The 24,117-nt window shown below is 41.0% G+C and overlaps 1 protein-coding gene across 1 annotated transcript in view; it reads right to left on the reverse strand.

The window, feature by feature from the left end:
• LOC109887356 (unconventional myosin-XV-like) overlaps positions 1–24,117 on the reverse strand; it is a 99,938-nt gene that overhangs the window by 34,434 nt on the left and 41,387 nt on the right. Inside the window, 12 exon segments of the mRNA XM_031811099.1 lie at positions 160–301; positions 3,681–3,799; positions 4,112–4,227; positions 4,478–4,553; positions 5,987–6,046; positions 6,949–7,064; positions 7,495–7,612; positions 7,920–8,010; positions 10,830–10,986; positions 14,247–14,328; positions 15,556–15,966; positions 19,801–19,961. Coding sequence (XP_031666959.1) covers positions 160–301; positions 3,681–3,799; positions 4,112–4,227; positions 4,478–4,553; positions 5,987–6,046; positions 6,949–7,064; positions 7,495–7,612; positions 7,920–8,010; positions 10,830–10,986; positions 14,247–14,328; positions 15,556–15,966; positions 19,801–19,961 — 1,649 coding nt within the window.

Below are 24,117 nucleotides of genomic sequence, written 5' to 3' on the forward strand. Positions count from 1 at the left end.
TAAAGTAGTAGTGTGTTAGTATTTAGTATTGTGGTTCTAGTAGTGTGTTAGTATTTAGTATTGTGGTTCTAGTAGTGTGTTAGTATTTAGTATTGGGGTTCTACCTTCTTGACGTCAGTAATGAAGTAGTGTGTTAGTATTTAGTATTGTGTTTCTCACCTTCTTGATCTCAGTGATGAAGCAGTCCACGATGTGTTTGACCTGTGGAGCCTTGGCTGAGAACAGAATCAGCTTCTCATTGGTTAGATTAAACTCCAGCATGTTCCCTGAAGGTACGGTCAGAAAAAGGATGTCCGCGTAGCTACGGAGACAGAGAGACACCGTAACTATGGAGACACATAAACACAGAATAACTAAGGACAAAGAGAAATAACGTAGTGTAAGGTAGTAGTAGGGTTAGTGTTAGGGTTAGAGGTATGTAGTGTAAGGTAGTAGTAGGGTTAGTGTTAGGGTTAGAGGTATGTAGTGTAAGGTAGTAGTAGGGTTAGAGGTATGTAGTGTAAGGTAGTAGTAGGGTTAGTGTTAGGGTTAGAGGTACGTAGTGTAAGGTAGTAGTAGGGTTAGAGGTACGTAGTGTAAGGTAGTAGTAGGGTTAGAGGTACGTAGTGTAAGGTAGTAGTAGGGTTAGAGGTACGTAGTGTAAGGTAGTAGTAGGGTTAGTGTTAGGGTTAGAGGTACGTAGTGTAAGGTAGTAGTAGGGTTAGAGGTACGTAGTGTAAGGTAGTAGTAGGGTTAGAGGTACGTAGTGTAAGGTAGTAGTAGGGTTAGAGGTAAGTAGTGTAAGGTAGTAGTAGGGTTAGTGTTAGGGTTAGAGGTACATAGTGTAAGGTAGTAGTAGGGTTAGAGGTACGTAGTGTAAGGTAGTAGTAGGGTTAGTGTTAGGGTTAGAGGTACGTAGTGTAAGGTAGTAGTAGGGTTAGTGTTAGGGTTCGAGGTACGTAGTGTAAGGTAGTAGTAGGGTTAGTGTTAGGGTTAGAGGTACGTAGTGTAAGGTAGTAGTAGGGTTAGAGGTACGTAGTGTAAGGTAGTAGTAGGGTTAGTGTTAGGGTTAGAGGTGCATAGTGTAAGGCAGTAGTAGGGTTAGAGGTACGTAGTGTAAGGTAGTAGTAGGGTTAGAGGTATGTATTGTAAGGCAGTAGTAGGGTTAGTGTTAGGGTTAGAGGTACATAGTGTAAGGTAGTAGTAGGGTTAGTGTTAGGATTAGAGGTACGTAGTGTAAGGTAGTAGTAGGGTTAGTGTTAGGGTTAGAGGTACGTAGTGTAAGGTAGTAGTAGGGTTAGTGTTAGGGTTAGAGGTACGTAGTGTAAGGTAGTAGTAGGGTTAGAGGTACGTAGTGTAAGGTAGTAGTAGGGTTAGAGGTACATAGTGTTTGGTAGTAGTAGGGTTAGTGTTAGGGTTAGAGGTACATAGTGTAAGGCAGTAGTAGGGTTAGAGGTACATAGTGTAAGGTAGTAGTAGGGTTAGAGGAACGTAGTGTAAGGTAGTAGTAGGGTTAGAGGTACGTAGTGTAAGGTAGTAGTAGGGTTAGTGTTAGGGTTAGAGGTATGTAGTGTAAGGTAGTAGTAGGGTTAGTGTTAGGGTTAGAGGTACATAGTGTAAGGTAGTAGTAGGGTTAGAGGTACGTAGTGTAAGGTAGTAGGGTTAGTGTTAGGGTTAGAGGTACGTAGTGTAAGGTAGTAGTAGGGTTAGTGTTAGGGTTAGAGGTAAGTAGTGTAAGGTAGTAGTAGGGTTAGTGTTAGGGTTAGAGGTACGTAGTGTAAGGTAGTAGTAGGGTTAGAGGTAAGTAGTGTAAGGTAGTAGTAGGGTTAGTGTTAGGGTTAGAGGTACGTAGTGTAAGGTAGTAGTAGGGTTAGTGTTAGGGTTAGAGGTACGTAGTGTAAGGTAGTAGTAGGGTTAGAGGTACGTAGTGTAAGGTAGTAGTAGGGTTAGAGGTACATAGTGTTTGGTAGTAGTAGGGTTAGAGGTACGTAGTGTAAGGTAGTAGTAGGGTTAGGGGTATGTAGTGTAAGGTAGTAGTAGGGTTAGAGGTATGTAGTGTAAGGTAGTAGTAGGGTTAGTGTTAGGGTTAGAGGTACGTAGTGTAAGGTAGTAGTAGGGTTAGAGGTACGTAGTGTAAGGTAGTAGTAGGGTTAGAGGAACGTAGTGTAAGGTAGTAGTAGGATTAGAGGTACGTAGTGTAAGGCAGTAGTAGGGTTAGAGGTACGTAGTGTAAGGTAGTAGTAGGGTTAGAGGAACGTAGTGTAAGGTAGTAGTAGGGTTAGAGGTACGTAGTGTAAGGTAGTAGTAGGGTTAGTGTTAGGGTTAGAGGTACGTAGTGTAAGGTAGTAGTAGGTTTAGAGGTACGTAGTGTAAGGTAGTAGTAGGGTTAGTGTTAGGGTTAGAGGTACGTAGTGTAAGGTAGTAGTAGGTTTAGAGGTACGTAGTGTAAGGTAGTAGTAGGGTTAGTGTTAGGGTTAGAGGTACGTAGTGTAAGGTAGTAGTAGGGTTAGTGTTAGGGTTAGAGGTATGTAGTGTAAGGTAGTAGTAGGGTTAGTGTTAGGGTTAGAGGTACGTAGTGTAAGGTAGTAGTAGGGTTAGAGGTACATAGTGTTTGGTAGTAGTAGGGTTAGAGGTACGTAGTGTAAGGTAGTAGTAGGGTTAGAGGTACGTAGTGTAAGGTAGTAGTAGGGTTAGAGGTACGTAGCGTAAGGTAGTAGTAGGGTTAGTGTTAGGGTTAGAGGTACGTAGTGTAAGGTAGTAGTAGGTTTAGAGGTACGTAGTGTAAGGTAGTAGTAGGGTTAGTGTTAGGATTAGAGGTACGTAGTGTAAGGTAGTAGTAGGGTTAGAGGTACGTAGTGTAAGGTAGTAGTAGGGTTAGAGGTACGTAGTGTAAGGTAGTAGTAGGGTTAGTGTTAGGATTAGAGGTACGTAGTGTAAGGTAGTAGTAGGGTTAGAGGTACGTAGTGTAAGGTAGTAGTAGTAGAAGAGGAACCTACGTGTAATGTAGTAGTAGTAGAGGAACCTACGTGTAAGGTAGTAGTAGTAGTAGAGGAACCTACGTGTACGGTAGTAGTAGTAGTAGAGGAACCTACGTGTAAGGTAGTAGTAGTAGAGGAACCTACGTGTAAGGTAGTAGTAGTAGTAGATGAACCTACGTGTAATGTAGTAGTAGTAGAGGAACCTACGTGTAAGGTAGTAGTAGTAGAGGAACCTACGTGTAAGGTAGTTGTAGTAGTAGAGGAACCTACGTGTAAGGTAGTAGTAGTAGTAGAGGAACCTACGTGTAAGGTAGTAGTAGTAGTAGAGGAACCTACGTGTAAGGTAGTAGTAGAAGAGGAACCTACGTGTAAGGTAGTAGTAGTAGAGGAACCTACGTGTAAGGTAGTAGTAGTAGTAGAGGAACCTACGTGTAAGGTAGTAGTTGTAGTAGAGGAACCTACGTGTAATGTAGTAGTAGTAGAGGAACCTACGTGTAAGGTAGTAGTAGTAGTAGAGGAACCTACGTGTAAGGTAGTAGTAGTAGAAGAGGAACCTACGTGTAAGGTAGTAGTAGTAGTAGAGGAACCTACGTGTAAGGTAGTAGTAGTAGTAGTAGAGGAACCTACGTGTAAGGTAGTAGTAGTAGAGGAACCTACGTGTAAGGTAGTAGTAGTAGAAGAGGAACCTACGTGTAAGGTAGTAGTAGCAGTAGAGGAACCTACGTGTAATGTCGTAGGACTCTGAAGTAGTCCGACTCTTCAGTGCTGCTCTTCACTGTCTTCAGGAGCCTGATCCCGGTGTGAGACACGGACAACACCTGTACCCCTGTACCTGCACTACCCTACACACACACAGAGAGACACACACACACACACACACACACACACAGAGAGACACACACACACACACACACACACAGAGAGACACACACACACAGAGAGAGAGTTAAGATAAACGGTGGTGGATTAAACTATACTGACATTACACACATAGATGAGACGTCATGACTTCCTGTTGCTTGACCTGTGTGTGTTTGACGTCTCTTCTATGTGTGTAATGTCAGTATAGTTTAATCCACCACCGTGTGGTGCAACAGGAAGTCATGTGGTGCAACAGGAAGTCATGTGATGCAACAGGAAGTCATGTGACTCACAGAGGCAGGAAATAGGCATGAGAAATAAATATCCCAGGATTCCTTGGCTACTGTGACAACCTCCTTCTTCACCGCCTCGTCCACTGTGTCCGTGTTCCGCTCTACACCATGTTTCTCTGTTAGACACAAGTCAGTTATTACATGTTAGTAATTCAGCGGACACTCTTATCCAGAGCATCTTACAGTACTGAGTGCATTTTCATACTGGTCCCACGTGGGATCGAACCCACAACCCTGGTGTTGCAAGTGCCGTGCTCTGCCAACTGAGCCACACAGGATTTCAACAGTAAGAAAAATTAATTTTCAGTGAACAAACAAATGTATCTCTTTCAAACCAGAGCATTGTGGGTAATGTAGTTGACTCACCAAACAGAGACTTCATCTTCATTCTCTCCTGATTGGAGATTCTAACACATGCCTGAGACAGAGTGTCATTCACTATCTGGAGAGGAGAAGAGGAGAGGAGAGAGGAGGAGTGGAAGAGAGAGGAGAAGAGAGAGGAGAAGAGAGGAGAAGAGGAGATGAGAGAGGAGGAGAGAGGAGAGATGAGAGAGAGGAAGAGAGAGGATGAGAGGAGGAGCGAAGAGTTAGTGTTACAGGTACAGTACAGGAATATGATAACAGTGTTACAGGAATATGATAACAGTGATACAGGAATATGATAACAGTGATTCAGGAATATGATAACAGTGATACAGGAATATGATAACAGTGATACAGGAATATGATAACAGGAATATAATAACAGTGATTCAGGAATATGACAACAGTGATACAGGAATATGATAACAGTGATTCAGGAATATGATAACAGTGATACAGGAATATGATAACAGTGATACAGGAATATGATAACAGTGATACAGGAATATGATAACAGGAATATGATAACAGTGATACAGGAATCTGATAACAGTGATACAGGAATATGATAACAGGAATCTGATAACAGTGATACAGGAATATGATAACAGGAATATGATAACAGTGATATAGGAATATAATAACAGTGATATAGGAATATAATAACAGTGTTACAGGAATATGATAACAGTGATACAGGAATATGATAACAGGAATATAACAACAGTGATACAGGAATATAATAACAGGAATATGATAACAGTGATTCATGAATATGATAACAGGAATATGATAACAGTGATACAGGAATATGATAACAGTGATACAGGAATATGATAACAGGAATATGATAACAGTGATATGGGAATATAATAACAGGAATATGATAACAGTGATACAGGAATATGATAACAGGAATATGATAACAGTGATACAGGAATATAATAACAGGAATATGATAACAGCGATTCATGAATATGATAACAGGAATATGATAACAGTGATACAGGAATATGATAACAGTGATACAGGAATATGATAACAGGAATATGATAACAGTGATATGGGAATATAATAACAGGAATATGATAACAGTGATACAGGAATATGATAACAGTGATACAGGAATATGATAACAGGAATATGATAACAGTGATATAGGAATATAATAACAGTGATACAGGAATATGATAACAGGAATATGATAACAGGAATATAATAACAGTGATATAGGAATATAATAACAGTGTTACAGGAATATGATAACAGTGATACAGGAATATGATAACAGGAATATGATAACAGTGATACAGGAATATGATAACAGTGATACAGGAATATGATAACAGTGATATAGGAATATAATAACAGTGTTACAGGAATATGATAACAGTGATACAGGAATATGATAACAGGAATATGATAACAGTGATACAGGAATATGATAACAGTGATACAGGAATATGATATATTATGCCAATTCAATATGTTATTAAAAAACAACTGTCCCACCTGTTTGAAAATGAGGTCCAGCACCAGGGGATGGTTGAAGCTGTCTTTAGGGTAGAACACCTGAAACCAGGAACACAAGCTGTCTTTAGGGTAGAACACCTGAAACCAGGAACACAAGCTGTCTTTATGGTAGAACACCTGAAACCAGGAACACAAGCTGTCTTTAGGGTAGAACACATAGCACCAGGGGATGGTTGGAGCTGTCTTTAGGGTGGAACACATAGCACCAGGGGATGGTTGGAGCTGTCTTTAGGGTAGAACACATAGCACCAGGTGGATGGTTGGAGTTGTCTTTAGGGTAGAACACCTGAAACCAGGAACACAAGCTGTCTTTAGGGTAGAACACATAGCACCAGGGGATGGTTGAACCTGTCTTTAGGGTGGAACACATAGCACCAGATGGATATTTGTGGTAGAAATGGTAGGGGTAGAAATGATTTGGCATGGGTTCTCAGATCCTCAAAAGGTTTTACAGCTGCACCATCGAGAGCATCCTGATGGGTATCATCGCTGACGTGTATGGCAACTGCGCGGCCTCCGACCGCAGCGCACTACAGAGCTTAGTGCGTACGACCCAGTACATCACCGGGGTCAAGGTTCCTGCCATCCTGTACCTCTATACCAGGCGGTGTAGGAGGGAGGCCCAAAGAATTATCAAAGACTCCAGCCACCCCAGTCATAGACTGTTCTCTCTGCTACCTGCACGGCAAGCTGTACCGGAGCACCAAGTCCAAGAGGCTTCTAAACAGCTCTGTGTGTGTGTGTGTGTGTGTGTGTGGTGTGTGTGGTGTGTGTGGTGTGGTGTGTGTGGTGTGTGGTGTGGGTGTGTGGTGTGTGTGGGTGTGTGGTGTGTGTGGTGGGTGTGTGGTGTGTGTGTGGGTGTGTGTGTGGGTGTGGTGTGGTGTGTGTGTGGGTGTGTGTGTGTGTGTGGGTGTGTGGTGTGTGTGTGTGTGTGTTTGTACCTCCTTCCTGATGTAGATCTTCCAGGGTACGTTGGTGTAGGTGTAGTGTTCTTGTGTTGTGCTGCGATGGAGCTGGGTCTGAATAGTCTCCGCCTCCACTGGCAGCTCTCGCGATACTATTGGAGCACACAGCTGTCACTCAACAACCAGACACACAGCCATTGGCTCAAAGAGCTGTCACTCCACACCAACACACAGCCATTGGCTCAAAGAGCTGTCACTCAAGACAAACACACAGTAGTTGGATGTTTGAGCTGTCACTCAACAGTCACACACAGCCGTTGGTCCTTAGAGATGTCATTCAACAACGAGACACACAGCCATTGGTTCTTATAATTGTCATTGACACATAGCCACAGCCATTGGTTCTTGGATCTGTCAATCAGCAACTACACACACAGCCATTGGTTCTTAGAGCTGTCACTCTATCACAGACACAGCCATTGGCCCTAAGAGTTGTCACTAAACAACTATCCATAGTCATTGGTTCTTTAGAGCTGTCAATCAACAACCAGCCACACATCAAACTGTCTGTCAGTGTTGTACCTGGTAGAGGGAGTGGTTGAGGGCGTTCAGGGACCCTCTTCTTGGCCCTCTTGGTGGGGTTAATCCCTGCTTCCTTTAGAGCCATCGCAGAGGGGCTTGGGCCTAACGGACGCTTGGGCTGGAAAGAGATACCAGAGTGCTGGGTAAATGTTTATCTCTGTGTGAGTGTGTGAGCGTGTGAGTGTGTGTGTGAGAGTGTGTGTGAGAGAGTGTGAGAGAGTGTGAGTGTGTGTGTGAGAGAGTGTGTGAGTGTGTGTGTGAGAGAGTGTGTGTGTGAGAGAGTGGGAGTGTGTGAGAGAGTGGGAATGTGAGTGCGTGTGTGTGTGTGAGAGAGTGTGTGTGTGTGTGTGTGTGTGTGTGTGTGTGTGTGTGTGTGTGTGTGTGTGTGTGTGTGTGCGTGTGTGTGTGTGTGTGTGTGAGTGCACCTGTGGTGGTGGGTTGTCCATCTGAGGTTTGAGGATCTGTAGAGCTTCATCACGAGGATTCTGCATCTTCATAAACTTCCCCTCTGGTCTCCTACACATAGAGGACATGAGGACTGAATATAACTGAAAACGACTGACTGAATAAGACTAAATAGACTGACTAAATAAGACTGACTGAATAAAACTGACTGAATAAGACTGAATAAGACTGACTGAATAAGACGAAATAAGACTGACTGAATAAGACTGACTGAATAATACTAAATAAGAATGACTGAATAAGACTGACTGAATAAGACTGATTGAATAAGACTGACTGAATAAGACTGACTGAATAAGACTAAATAAGACTGATTGAATAAGACTGACGGAATAAGACTGACTGAATAAGACTGACTGAACAAGACTGACTAAATAAGATTGAATGAATAAGACGAAATAAGACTGACTGAATAAGACTGACTGAATAAGACTAAATAAGACTGACTGAATCAGACTGACTGAATAAGACTGACTGACTAAGACTGACTGAATAAGACTGACTGAATAAGACTGATTGAATAAGACTGACTGAATAAGACTGATGGAATAAGACTGACTAAATAAGACTGACTAAATAAGACTAAATAAGACTGACTGAATATGACTGAATAAGACTGACTGAATAAGACTGATGGAAGACGACTGAATACGACTAAATAAGACTAAATAAGACTGACTGAATATGACTGAATAAGACTGAATACGACTGAATAAGACTAAATAAGACTGACTGACCAGCCATTCTTAGCTCGGACAATCACCTGCCAGTCTGCACAGCGCAATATCAACCCAGAGCATATCGGACTGCTTCTCTCTACCACATCACCGGATTCCTGCCGCTCCGGATCATTACTCCGGATCATCGCAGCTAGCTAGCTGCAAACGACTGGCTACTGTTAGCTAACGGCTCCGTCCCGAAGCAAGCACCAGTTAGCCTTGAGCTAGCCCCGAGCTAGACCCATATACCAGCAAATTCTAGGGCTACAATACCTCCTTTGCCAATTGGCCCTGACCCTTTATTTTCGACACGGAGCCCCGCCGATCCATCACGACTGGACTGCCGACGTGATCGCCTGATGTGGTCTCAACAGGCTATTCTGTTACAATGTCGCTGCAGAACCATCTACTATCCCCGGCCCACTAACTTTTCTGAACGCTGTGTCCCCTGCTCGCCTAGCGTAGTAGTGACTACCGAACAGCCCCAAACGGCACCCTCATTGCCTGCATCCCCGTTTAAACGACCTCCACTCATCACTGACAAACGCTCCATTAAACACTTCAGCAAGCAGGCCTTTCTAATCGACTTGGCCCGGGTATCCTGGAAGGATATTGACCTCATCCCGTCAGTAGAGGATGCCTGGTTATTCTTTAAAAATGCCTTCCTCACCATCTTAAATAAGCATGCCCCTTTAAAAAAATGTTGAACCAGGAACAGATATAGCCCTTGTTTCACTCCAGACCTGACTGTCCTCGACCAGCACAAAAACATCCTATGGCATTCTGCATTAGCATTGAATAGCCCCCGTGATATGCAACTTTTCAGGGAAGTTAGAAACCAATATACACAGACAGTTAGAAAAGCTTTTTCAAAGGCTTTTTCAAACAGGAATATGCATCCTGTATTACAAACTCCAAAAAGTCCATGGAGAATAAGAGCACCTCCACCCTTTCTACTGCTGGCCATGCTTTCCACCTGGCTACCCCTACCCCGGTCAACAGCTCTGCACCCCCCACAGCAAGTTGTCCAAGACTCCCCCATAACCCTCTCCTTCCGGACTCATATTGAGCATCTCCAATCCAAAATTAAATCTAGAATTGGCTTCCTATTTCACAACAAAACATCATTCACTCACGCTGCCAAACATACCCTCGTAAAACTGACTATCCTACCGATCTTTGACTTCAGCGATGAAATTTACAAATTAGCCTCCAACACACTACTCAGCAAATTGGATGCAGTCTATCAGAGTCCCATCCGTTTCATCACCAAAGCCCCATATACTACCCACCACTGCGACCTGTATGTTCTCATTGGCTGTCCCTCGCTTCATATTCGTCGCCAAATCTACTGGCTCCAGGTCATCTACAAGTCTCTGCTAGGTAAAGCCCCGCCTTATCTCAGCTCACTGGTCACCATAGCAGCATCCACCCATAGCACTCACTCCAGCAGGTATATCTCACTGGTCATCCCCAAAGCCAACACCTCCTTTGGCCGCCTTTCATTCCAGTTCTCTGCTGCCAGTGATTGGAAAGAACTACAAAAATCTCTGAAGCTGGAGACTCACATCTCCCTCACTAACTTTAAGCATCAGCTGTCAGAGCAGATCACAGATCACTGCACCTGTACATAGCCCATCTGTAAATAGCACACCCAACTACTTCATCCCCATATTGTTATTTATTTTATTGCTGAGTATCTCTGCACTGCTTTGCTTTATCTTGGCCAGGTCGCAGTTGTAAACGAGAACTTGTTCTCAACTAACCTACCTGGTTAAATAAAGGGTTAGGGTTATATATATAAATACCTGGTTAAATAAAGGGTTAGGGTTATATATATAAATACCTGGTTAAATAAAGGGTTAGGGTTATATATATAAATACCTGGTTAAATAAAGGGTTAGGGTTATATATATAAATACCTGGTTAAATAAAGGGTTAGGGTTATATATATAATATATAAATACCTGGTTAAATAAAGGTGAAATAAAAGGAAATAAAGAATGCCTGGATAAAACAGACTGAATAAGGATGAATAGAATATTTTGCAAATTTAATAGAAGCTGAATGGAAACTGAATAGAAGCAGAGTAGTCTGGAGTCAGAATAGAATTTTCATGATGCTGAGCACTGTGTGTGTGTGACCTCTGACCTCTTGCCGGGCGGTAGGGTATCAGTCACGGGCGGAGGAGAGTCGTACTGTCTGATGATATCCTTGATGTTACTGCTGGGTACGATGTCTACCTGAGGCAACACTGATGACTTCACCACCTCAGCAGCAGGGGGAGCAGGACTGGTCACCACCGGGGCTACACATCACATAGGGAGAGAGAGGACTGGTCACCACTTGGGAGAGGACTGGTCACCACTGGGGAGCTAGGACTGGTTACTACTGGGGAGAGAGGACTGGTTACTACTGGGGAGAGAGGACTGGTCACCACTGGTGAGAGAGGACTGGTCACCACTAGGGAGAGAAGACTGGTCACCACTGGGGAGAAAGGACTGGTCACCACTGGGGAGAGAGGACTGGTTACTACTGGGGAGAGAGGACTGGTTACTACTGGGGAGAGAGGACTGGTCATCACAGGGCAGAAAGGACTGGTCACCACTGGGGAGAGAAGACTGGTCACCACTGGGGAGAGAGGACTGGTCACCACTGGGGAGAGAGGACTGGTCACCACTGAGGAGAGAAGACTGGTCACCACTGGGGAGAGAGGACTGGTCACCACTGGGGAGAGAGGACTGGTCACCACTGAGGAGAGAAGACTGGTCACCACTGGGGAGAGAGGACTGGTCACCATTGGGGAGAGAGGACTGGTCACCACTGGGGAGAGAGGACTGGTCACCACTGAGGAGAGAAGACTGGTCACCACTGGGGAGAGAGGACTGGTCACCACTGGGGAGAGAGGACTGGTCACCACTGAGGAGAGAAGACTGGTCACCACTGGGGAGAGAGGACTGGTCACCATTGGGGAGAGAGGACTGGTCACCACTGGGGAGAGAGGACTGGTCACCACTGGGGAGAGAGGACTGGCCACCACAGGGGAGCAGGACTGGTCACCACTGGGGAGAGAGGACTGGTTACTACTGGGGAGAGAAGACTGGTCACCACTGGGGAGAGAGGACTGGTCACCACTGGGGAGCAGGACTGGTCACCACTGGGGAGAGATGACTGGTTACTACTGGGGAGAGAGGACTGGTTACTACTGGGGAGAGAGGACTGGTCACCACTGGGGAGAGATGACTGGTCACCACTGGGGAGAGAAGACTGGTCAACACTGGGGAGAGAGGACTGGTCACCACTGAGGAGAGAGGACTGGTCACCACTAGGGAGAGAGGACTGGTCACCACTGGGGAGAGAGGACTGGTCACCACTGGGGAGAGAGGACTGGTCACCACTGGGGAGAGAGGACTGGTCACCACAGGGCAGAAAGGACTGGTCACTGGTAATGTCTGATTGTTATAAATCATATGATGTCTGATTGTGGTATATATCATGTGATGTCTAATTGTGTTATATATCATGTGATGTCTGATTGTGTTATATATCATGTGATGTCTAATTGTGGTATATATCATATGATGTCTGATTGTGGTATATATCATGTGATGTCTGATTGTTATAAATCATGTGATGTCTGATTGTGGTATATATCATGTGATGTCTGATTGTGTTATATATCATGTGATGTCTAATTGTGGTATATATCATATGATGTCTGATTGTGGTATATATCATGTGATGTCTGATTGTTATAAATCATGTGATGTCTGATTGTGGTATATATCATGTGATGTCTGATTGTGTTATATATCATGTGATGTCTGATTGTGGTATATATCATGTGATGTCTGATTGTTATAAATCATGTGATGTCTGATTGTGGTATATATCATGTGATGTCTGATTGTGGTATATATCATGTGATGTCTGATTGTGGTCTATATCATGTGATGTCTGATTGTGTTATATATCATGTGATGTCTGATTGTGGTATATATCATGTGATGTCTGATTGTGTTATATATCATGTGATGTCTAATTGTGGTATATATCATATGATGTCTGATTGTGGTATATATCATGTGATGTCTGATTGTTATAAATCATGTGATGTCTGATTGTGGTATATATCATGTGATGTCTGATTGTGTTATATATCATGTGATGTCTAATTGTGGTATATATCATATGATGTCTGATTGTGGTATATATCATATGATGTCTGATTGTGGTATATATCATGTGATGTCTGATTGTTATAAATCATGTGATGTCTGATTGTGGTATATATCATGTGATGTCTGATTGTGTTATATATCATGTGATGTCTGATTGTGGTATATATCATGTGATGTCTGATTGTTATAAATCATGTGATGTCTGATTGTGGTATATATCATGTGATGTCTGATTGTTATAAATCATGTGATGTCTGATTGTGGTATATATCATGTGATGTCTGATTGTTATAAATCATGTGATGTCTGATTGTGGTATATATCATGTGATGTCTGATTGTTATAAATCATGTGATGTCTGATTGTGGTATATATCATATGATGTCTGATTGTGGTATATATCATATGATGTCTGATTGTGGTATATATCATGTGATGTCTGATTGTTATAAATCATGTGATGTCTGATTGTGGTATATATCATATGATGTCTGATTGTGGTATATATCATGTGATGTCTGATTATGGTATATATCATATTATGTCTGATTGTGGTATATATCATGTGATGTCTGATTGTTATAAATCATGTGATGTCTGATTGTGGTATATATCATGTGATTTCTGATTGTGGTATATATCATATGATGTCTGATTGTGGTATATATCATGTGATGTCTGATTGTGGTATATATCATATGATGTCTGATTGTGGTATATATCATGTGATGTCTGATTGTTATAAATCATGTGATGTCTGATTGTGGTATATATCATGTGATGTCTGATTGTGGTATATATCATGTGATGTCTGATTGTTATAAATCATGTGATGTCTAATTGTGGTATATATCATGTGATGTCTGATTGTGGTATATATCATATGATGTCTGATTGTGGTATATATCATGTGATGTCTGATTGTGTTATATATCATGTGATGTCTGATTGTGGTATATATCATGTGATGTCTAATTGTGGTATATATCATGTGATGTCTGATTGTGGTATATATCATGTGATGTCTAATTGTGGTATATATCATGTGATGTCTAATTGTGGTATATATCATGTGATGTCTAATTGTGGTATATATCATGTGATGTCTGATTGTGGTATATCAAAATCAAATTTATTTATATAGCCCTTCGTACATCAGCTGATATCTCAAAGCGCTGTACAGAAACCCAGCCTAAAACCCCAAACAGCAAGCAATGCAGGTGTAGAAGCACATATATCATGTGATGTCTGATTGTGGTATATATCATGTGATGTCTGATTGTGGTATATATCATATAATGTCTGATTGTTACAAATCATATAATGATTATAATATAGTAATATATAATCATATAAAATCATGTGATGTTATTAATGAATGAATTACCAAACTTCCTGGCAGGTTCCTTGTTGATCGGGAAGGCTGGAGACTTCTGATGAGGAACCGCGTCTTTACCTGCGGTCGTGGCCTGAGGAGGAGGGAGCCACACAACACACACCTGAAGTCCTAACATCCTGCAGATACACCACAGTCATCCTGAAGTCCTTACGTCCTGCAGATACACCACAGTCAACCTGAAATCCTAACATCCTGACCTGCAGATACACCACAGTCAACCTGAAGTCCTAACATCCTGCAGATACACCACAGTCAACCTGAAGTCCTAACATCCTGCAGATACACCACAGTCAACCTGAAGTCCTAACATCCTGCAGATACACCACAGTCAACCTGAAGTCCTAACACCCTGACCTGCAGATACACCACAGTCAACCTGAAGTCCTAACATCCTGCAGATACACCACAGTCAACCTGAAGTCCTAACATCCTGTCCTGCAGATACACCACAGTCAACCTGAAGTCCTAACGTCCTGCAGATACACCACAGTCAACCTGAAGTCCTAACGTCCTGCAGATACACCACAGTCAACCTGAAGTCCTAACATCCTGCAGATACACCACAGTCAACCTGAAGTCCTAACATCCTGCAGATACACCAAAGTCATCCTGAAGTCCTAACATCCTGCAGATACACCACAGTCAACCTGAAGTCCTAACATCCTGACCTGCAGATACACCACAGTCAACCTGAAGTCCTAACATCCTGTAGATACACCACAGTCAACCTGAAGTCCTAACATCCTGCAGATACACCACAGTCAACCTGAAGTCCTAACATCCTGACCTGCAGATACACCACAGTCAACCTGAAGTCCTAACATCCTGTAGATACACCACAGTCAACCTGAAGTCCTAACATCCTGACCTGCAGATACACCACAGTCAACCTGAAGTACTAACGTCCTGCAGATACACCACAGTCAACCTGAAGTCCTAACATCCTGCAGATACACCACAGTCAACCTGAAGTCCTAACATCCTGCAGATACACCACAGTCAACCTGAAGTCCTAACATCCTGCAGATACACCACAGTCAACCTGAAGTCCTAACATCCTGCAGATACACCACAGTCAACCTGAAGTGTTACCTGGGCAGGTATAGGTACTATACTCTTAGGAAAAAGGCTTCCTAAAAGGGTTCTTTGGCCGTCCCTATGGGAGAACCCTTTGAAGAACCCATTCGGTTTCCTTGTAGAACCCTCTGTGGAAAGGAATATACTTGGAACCCAGAAGGGTTCTTCAATGGGTTCTCCCACGGGGACAGGTTCTACACTCAGGTACGTATCAACTCACCTGGGTGGAAGGATAGGGGTCAGGGAGGCTGGCTGGATATGGCTGTACCTCAGGACTGGTGGGCTGGCTAGCCCCAGGGTAGACAGGGGAAGGCTGGGTAGTGGAGTTGGGTCTAGGGGTCTGGCTCTGGGGGGCAGGATAGGGGTCAGGGAGGTTGGCTGACCTGGAGGTGGCAGGGGAAACAGCATAGGGGCTGGGAGGCATGACAGCATACGGGCTGGCTGGACTGGAAGTGGCATAAGGGCTAGGAGTGATGCTAGCATATGGGCTCGGGGGGAAATGTGTGTAGGGGCTAGGAGGAAGGGAGTGGGGGAGGAGGGGGCTCATGGGGGGTGAGGTGAGGGGGGAGGTGGGTGGCGAGGTCATGGGGGATGTTACTAAAGCCATGGCCTGCATTGTCATCTGCTGGGCCTGGGGAGGAGGGAAGAGGGGAAGGGGGAGGAGGGGGAGAGGAAGGGGAGGGAGAGGAGAGGAGGTGAATAAGTTAGTCGTAACCTACAGTACCATAATGATGGTTAATAAGTTAGACGTAACCTACAGTACCATAATGATGGTTAATAAGTTAGACGTAACCTACCATAATGATGGTTAATAAGTTAGACGTATCCTACAGTACCATAATGATGGTTAATAAGTTAGACGTAACCTACCATAATGATGGTTAATAAGTTAGACGTATCCTACAGTACCATAATGATGGTTAATAAGTTAGACGTAACCTACAGTACCATAATGATGGTTAATAAGTTAGACGTATCCTACAGTACCATAATGATGGTTAATAAGTTAGATGTATCCTACCATATTGATGGTTAATAAGTTAGACGTAACCTACAGAACCATAATGATGGTTAATAAGTTAGACGTAACCTACCATAATGATTGTTAATAAGTTAGACGTAACCTACCATAATGATGGTTAATAAGTTAGACGTATCCTACCATAATGATGGTTAATAAGTTAGACGTAACCTACAGTACCATAATGATGGTTAATAAGTTAGACGTAACCTACAGTACCATAATGATGGTTAATAAGTTAGACGTAACCTACCATAATGATGGTTAATAAGTTAGACGTAACCTATCATAATGATGGTTAATAAGTTAGACGTAACCTACAGTACCATAATGATGGTTAATAAGTTAGACGTATCCTACAGTACCATAATGATGGTTAATAAGTTAGACGTATCCTACCATAATGATGGTTAATAAGTTAGACGTAACCTACAGTACCATAATGATGGTTAATAAGTTAGACGTAACCTACAGTACCATAATGATGGTTAATAAGTTAGACGTATCCTACAGTACCATAATGATGGTTAATAAGTTAGACGTATCCTACCATAATGATGGTTAATAAGTTAGACGTAACCTACAGTACCATAATGATGGTTAATAAGTTAGACGTAACCTACCATAATGATGGTTAATAAGTTAGACTTAACCTATCATAATGATGGTTAATAAGTTAGACGTAACCTACAGTACCATAATGATGGTTAATAAGTTAGACGTATCCTACAGTACCATAATGATGGTTAATAAGTTAGACGTATCCTACCATAATGATGGTTAATAAGTTAGACGTAACCTACAGAACCATAATGATGGTTAATAAGTTAGACGTATCCTACCATAATGATGGTTAATAAGTTAGACTTAACCTACCATAATGATGGTTAATAAGTTAGACGTAACCTACAGTACCATAATGATGGTTAATAAGTTAGACGTATCCTACCATAATGATGGTTAATAAGTTAGACGTAACCTACAGTACCATAATGATGGTTAATAAGTTAGACGTATCCTACCATAATGATGGTTAATAAGTTAGACTTAACCTACCATAATGATGGTTAATAAGTTAGACGTAACCTACAGAACCATAATGATGGTTAATAAGTTAGACGTAACCTACAGAACCATAATGATGGTTAATAAGTTAGACGTATCCTACCATAATGATGGTTAATAAGTTAGACGTAACCTACAGTACCATAATGATGGTTAATAAGTTAGACGTATCCTACCATAATGATGGTTAATAAGTTAGACGTAACCTACAGTACCATAATGATGGTTAATAAGTTAGACGTATCCTACCATAATGATGGTTAATAAGTTAGATGTATCCTACCATAATGATGGTTAATAAGTTAGACATAACCTACAGTACCATAATGATGGTTAATAAGTTAGACGTATCCTACCATAATGATGGTTAATAAGTTAGATGTAACCTACAGTACCATATTGATGGTTAATAAGTTAGACGTAACCTACCATAATGATGGTTAATAAGTTAGACGTATCCTACAGTACCATAATGATGGTTAATAAGTTAGACGTAACCTACAGTACCATAATGATGGTTAATAAGTTAGACGTAACCTACAGTACCATAATGATGGTTAATAAGTTAGACGTATCCTACCATAATGATGGTTAATAAGTTAGACGTAACCTACAGTACCATAATGATGGTTAATAAGTTAGACGTATCCTACCATAATGATGGTTAATAAGTTAGACGTAACCTACAGAACCATAATGATGGTTAATAAGTTAGACGTATCCTACCATAATGATGGTTAATAAGTTAGACGTATCCTACAGTACCATAATGATGGTTAATAAGTTAGACTTAACCTACCATAATGATGGTTAATAAGTTAGACGTAACCTACAGAACCATAATGATGGTTAATAAGTTAGACGTAACCTACAGTACCATAATGATGGTTAATAAGTTAGACGTATCCTACCATAATGATGGTTAATAAGTTAGACGTAACCTACAGTACCATAATGATGGTTAATAAGTTAGACGTAACCTACATTACCATATTGATGGTTAATAAGTTAGACGTAACCTACAGTACCATAATGATGGTTAATAAGTTAGACGTAACCTACAGTACCATAATGATGGTTAATAAGCTAGATGTATCCTACCATAATGATGGTTAATAAGTTAGACGTAACCTACAGTACCATAATGATGGTTAATAAGTTAGACGTAACCTACAGAACCATAATGATGGTTAATAAGTTAGACGTAACCTACCATAATGATGGTTAATAACGTAACCTACAGTACCATAATGATGGTTAATAAGTTAGACGTAACCTACCATAATGATGGTTAATAACGTAACCTACAGTACCATAATGATGGTTAATAAGTTAGACGTAACCTACCATAATGATGGTTAATAAGTTAGACGTAACCTACAGAACCATAATGATGGTTAATAAGTTAGACGTAACCTACAGAACCATAATGATGGTTAATAAGTTAGACGTATCCTACCATAATGATGGTTAATAAGTTAGACGTAACCTACAGAACCATAATGATGGTTAATAAGTTAGACGTATCCTACCATAATGATGGTTAATAAGTTAGACGTAACCTACAGAACCATAATGATGGTTAATAAGTTAGACGTAACCTACAGAACCATAATGATGGTTAATAAGTTAGACGTAACCTACAGAACCATAATGATGGTTAATAAGTTAGACGTATCCTACCATAATGATGGTTAATAAGTTAGACGTAACCTACAGTACCATAATGATGGTTAATAAGTTAGACGTATCCTACCATAATGATGGTTAATAAGTTAGACGTAACCTACAGTACCATAATGATGGTTAATAAGTTAGACGTATCCTACCATAATGATGGTTAATAAGTTAGATGTATCCTACCATAATGATGGTTAATAAGTTAGACGTAACCTACAGTACCATAATGATGGTTAATAAGTTAGACGTATCCTACCATAATGATGGTTAATAAGTTAGACGTAACCTACAGTACCATAATGATGGTTAATAAGTTAGATGTATCCTACCATAATGATGGTTAATAAGTTAGACGTAACCTACAGAACCATAGTGATGGTTAATAAGTTAGACGTAACCTACAGTACCATAATGATGGTTAATAAGTTAGACGTATCCTACCATAATGATGGTTAATAAGTTAGACGTAACCTACAGTACCATAATGATGGTTAATAAGTTAGACGTATCCTACCATAATGATGGTTAATAAGTTAGACGTAACCTACAGTACCATAATGATGGTTAATAAGTTAGACGTAACCTACAGTACCATAATGATGGTTAATAAGTTAGACGTATCCTACCATAATGATGGTTAATAAGTTAGACGTAACCTACAGAACCATAATGATGGTTAATAAGTTAGACGTATCCTACCATAATGATGGCCTGTTGGTTCATGATGGCGTGTTGCTGCTGGGCCATGACAGCATGCTGTTGATCTACTACAGAAGCAACCGGAGCCACCGGAGCCACCGGTACCACCGGGACCAACGGAGCCACCGGGACCACCGGCAACATCGGCAAAACCCTCACCGCTAAAGGAAACACACAACACAACGCTGCTGCTAAATGCAGTGGTGGGAAGTACTTCATTGAAAATACTTTTAAGGTACTACTTTAAATATCACAGTTTTTATCTGTACTTTACTATTTATATATTTTTGATTACTTTCACTCTTACCTCATTACAATACTGTACTTTTTCTCCCTACATTTTCACCCCAAAGTAAAATTTCGACTGCTTAGCAGGTCAATGTCATCACTCAGTCGGTCAGTCTATATCGGGTACCTGTGCTTTACTTTCCTATTCATATTTTTTTACAATTTCTACTCCACTACAGTTCTATATTACTCCATACATTTTCGCAAAAGTACTCGTTACAATTTGAATGGTCAGCAGGACAGGAAAATTGTCCAATTCACACACTTATAAAGAGAACATCCCTGGTCATCCCTACTGCCTCTGATCTGGCTGACTCACTAAACAGAGAACATCCCTGGTGATCCCTACTGCCTCTGATCTGGCTGACTCACTAAACAGAGAACATCCCTGGTGATCCCTACTGCCTCTGATCTGGAGGACTCAGTAAACAGAGAACATCCCTGGTGATCCCTACTGCCTCTGATCTGGAGGACTCACTAAACAGAGAACATCCCTGGTCATCCCTACTGCCTCTGATCTGGCTGACTCACTAAACAGAGAACATCCCTGGTCATCCCTACTGCCTCTGATCTGGCTGACTCACTAAACACACATGCTTAGTTTGTAAATCAAATGAAATGTTCTTGGTCGCGTACACATATTTCACAGATGTTATCACAGGTGTAGCGAAATGCTTATGTTCCTAACTCCAACTATGCAGTAATACCTAACTAAATGCTTGTGTTTCTAGCTCCAACAGTGCAGTAATATCTAACGAAATGCTTGTGTTTCTAGCTCCAACAGTGCAGTAATATCTAACTAAATGCTTGTGTTCCTAGCTCCAACAGTTCAGTAGTATCTAACTAAATGCTTGTGTTCCTAGCTCCAACAGTGCAGTAATACCTAACTAAATGCTTGTGTTCCTTGCTCCAACAGTACAGTAGTATCTAACTAAATGCTTGTGTTCCTAGCTCCAACAATGCAGTAATATCTAACTAAATGCTTGTGTTTCTAGCTCCAACAGTGCAGTAATATCTAACTAAATGCTTGTGTTTCTAGCTCCAACAGTGCAGTAATATCTAACTAAATGCTTGTGTTTCTAGCTCCAACAGTACAGTAATACCTAACAATACACACAAATCAATTAATTAAGAAATATAGAGATATTAGAACAAGCGATGTCAAGAGTCCGGAAAACTAAATATATATGTACAGTGGGGCAAAAAAGTATTTAGTCAACCTTGTGAAGACTTACAGAAAACGTTTGACCTCTGTCATTGCCAACAAATATAACAAAGTATTGAGATAAACTTTTGTTATTGAACAAATACTTATTTTCCACCATAATTTGCAAATTCATTCATTAAAAATCCTACAATGTGATTTTCTGGATTTTTTCCCCCTCATTGTGTCTGTCATAGTTGATGTGTACCTATGATGAAAATTACAGGCCTCTCTCATCTTTTTAAGTGGGAGAACTTGCACAATTGGTGGCTGACTAAATACTTTTTTGCCCCACTGTATATGATGGTGTGTGTAGACATGATTGACATCAGGCTCTTAGTACTTCATCTATGGCTTAAAGACAACTGCCACTCTGATGGCATAACATTGACTGAACCTTTTTGGTTCTTCATTTAAAAGTAACGAGTTTATGCCTCGACCGTTAGTAGTAGATGGTGTCATTCCGTCACTGCACCACACTATCGCAAAGGGGAGTTAGAACGCTGATCTATCGGTTTATGCCTCGACCTTCCGTCACTGCACCACACTATCGCAAAGGGGAGTTAGAACGCTAATCTATCGGTAGTTTAAACTGTGGCAAATAATGGAGGAGTTTTCTGTCCGAGAGTCTCCTCGGGCACTAGAGTCCTGCATCAGGCAACAACAACATCAAAAACTGTTGGTGATCCTGGAGTTAAAAGACAACTTGGGGAATTACACTTTACATGTCGACGGACGATTTTCAAAAAAATAAGCACGGTGGGCTTTTTGGTTTCTCTCCCTCTAAAAACAGAAATAAATACTTCTAAATAACAAACTGGTTTTATTTACAAATTAGTAAGAATGTCCCCATGTTCAAGAAATTCCTTGTGCCTTTATTCAGATTACAATTTATTAAAATTAAAATTATTAAAAATACAAAATACAGATTATTATTTCGGTTATTTGAAATGAAATCATCTCCAAAATATTGTTATTTTTTTTAAACAAAGCGATTATTATTATTATTATTAACCCTGCATTATAATGATATAAAAATCCCTTAGATATTCTCACAGATCCTAACGAAAAATGTCCCTTAGATATTAATTTAGAATCTTCCTTAAAATTGTATTATTGGGGGTCACAACATTGGCGGAAGAAGGAACAAGATGGAGTCACAATCCAGCCAAAACATGCAGATTATTATTACAAATGCATTTTAGTTGCAACAAGTTTAAATCAGGAGACCTCCATGTCGGGATATTTTTATTTATTTCCGATATACTGTAAGCCTACCGTAGGCGACATGAATCTCACTAGTGTTGAGTAATGGGATGTTAAAAGTGCTGTAGGTCTTATTTATTTATTTTAATTTTACTACATAAAGGTCTATTTACTCTACTGGCATCTTGACCCAGTTTATACCCTCATTTGCAATGCAAACCATAACAAATTACTATGGGAATTAATGGAAGAGGCAAGTGGAAGGTGGGAAAAGTAAGGAACTTCTCTGTCAACCCTGGAGGCCTTATGAAAACGTGTCTATTGTCCTGCTAATAACCCTGTTTGCATTGCAAATGAGGGTATAAACTGGGTTATTGCCTCAGGCCTCAGGACAACAGACACGTTTTCATAAGGGTTATTAGCAGGACAATAGACACGATGTGGACCCAAAAACACCTCTCTGACTGGGTCCAGCATATCTCTTGATGATGTTATCTGGCCAAAATGTATTACTTGGGGCCGATTGAGCTTCTTTCACGGGCTGCTTTACATAATGATTATATTATTAGTTATTAACAGGACAATAGACACGATGTGGACCTGTCACGTTCTGACCATAGTTCTGTTATTTAGTGTTTTAGTATGGACAGGGCGTGAGTTGGGGTGGGCAGTCTATGTTTGTTTTTCTATGTTGGTTTTTGTGTTCGGCCTAGTATGGTTCTCAATCAGAGGCAGGTGTCGTTAGTTGTCTCTGATTGAGAATCATACTTAGGTAGCCTTTTTTCCATACGAGTTTTGTGGGTGTTTGTTTTTCGTGCGTGTTTGGTCCACACGGTACTGTTTTCGGTTTTGTATATTCACGTCAACGTTTGTTCGAGTGTTCTATTGTCTTCATTAAAAAACATTATGGACACTTACCACGCTGCGCATTGGTCCTCCGATCCTTCTCGCTACGAGTTCTCCTTTACATTTATTAACATTTAAATAATATTCTTTAAGAGTCCTGTTTATGTATTTTTTTAGTATTTAAAAACTTTGTGTTTGTGGGGCCTCCTGAGTGGCGCAGCGGTCTAAGACACTGCATTGCTACAGATGCTGGTTTGATACCTGTGCCGGCCGCGACCGGAAGACCAATGAGGCAAGGTATAATTGGCCCAGAGTCATCCGGGTTATGGGAGGGTTTGGCCGGCCGGGCGGCGGGCCTTTGGTTTCCCTCCCTCTAAAAACAGGTCGAGAAAACAAGCGTAGCAGGCTGTGAATTCTGCATCCTGTTATTATACAAATATATTAAATTATTATTAACCCTGCATTATCATTGTAATGCATGTTTATTTCGTTATAGATCCATAACTAATTACAATGGGAATAAATATCACTGAATGACAAGTGGTTGACGATTTCAGCACCGTTTGGCTCTGAGACCAGCATGGGAATACAAAACAAGAGAACACACATGGTTAATGTTCTGGAAAATGTTTTACAAATAATAGTCTATAATGTATATAATGTATATAAAATATCTAAACAAGCCTTTCCATAAGTCCACTCCAGTTTCTTCAACTGTCTTCTGACTGTGATTAGAGCGATGTTGATGTTGTGCTGTGATTAGAGCTGTTGAT

This window comes from Oncorhynchus kisutch, unplaced genomic scaffold, assembly GCF_002021735.2.
Source record: "Oncorhynchus kisutch isolate 150728-3 unplaced genomic scaffold, Okis_V2 Okis01b-Okis20b_hom, whole genome shotgun sequence".
Lineage (NCBI taxonomy): Eukaryota > Metazoa > Chordata > Actinopteri > Salmoniformes > Salmonidae > Oncorhynchus > Oncorhynchus kisutch.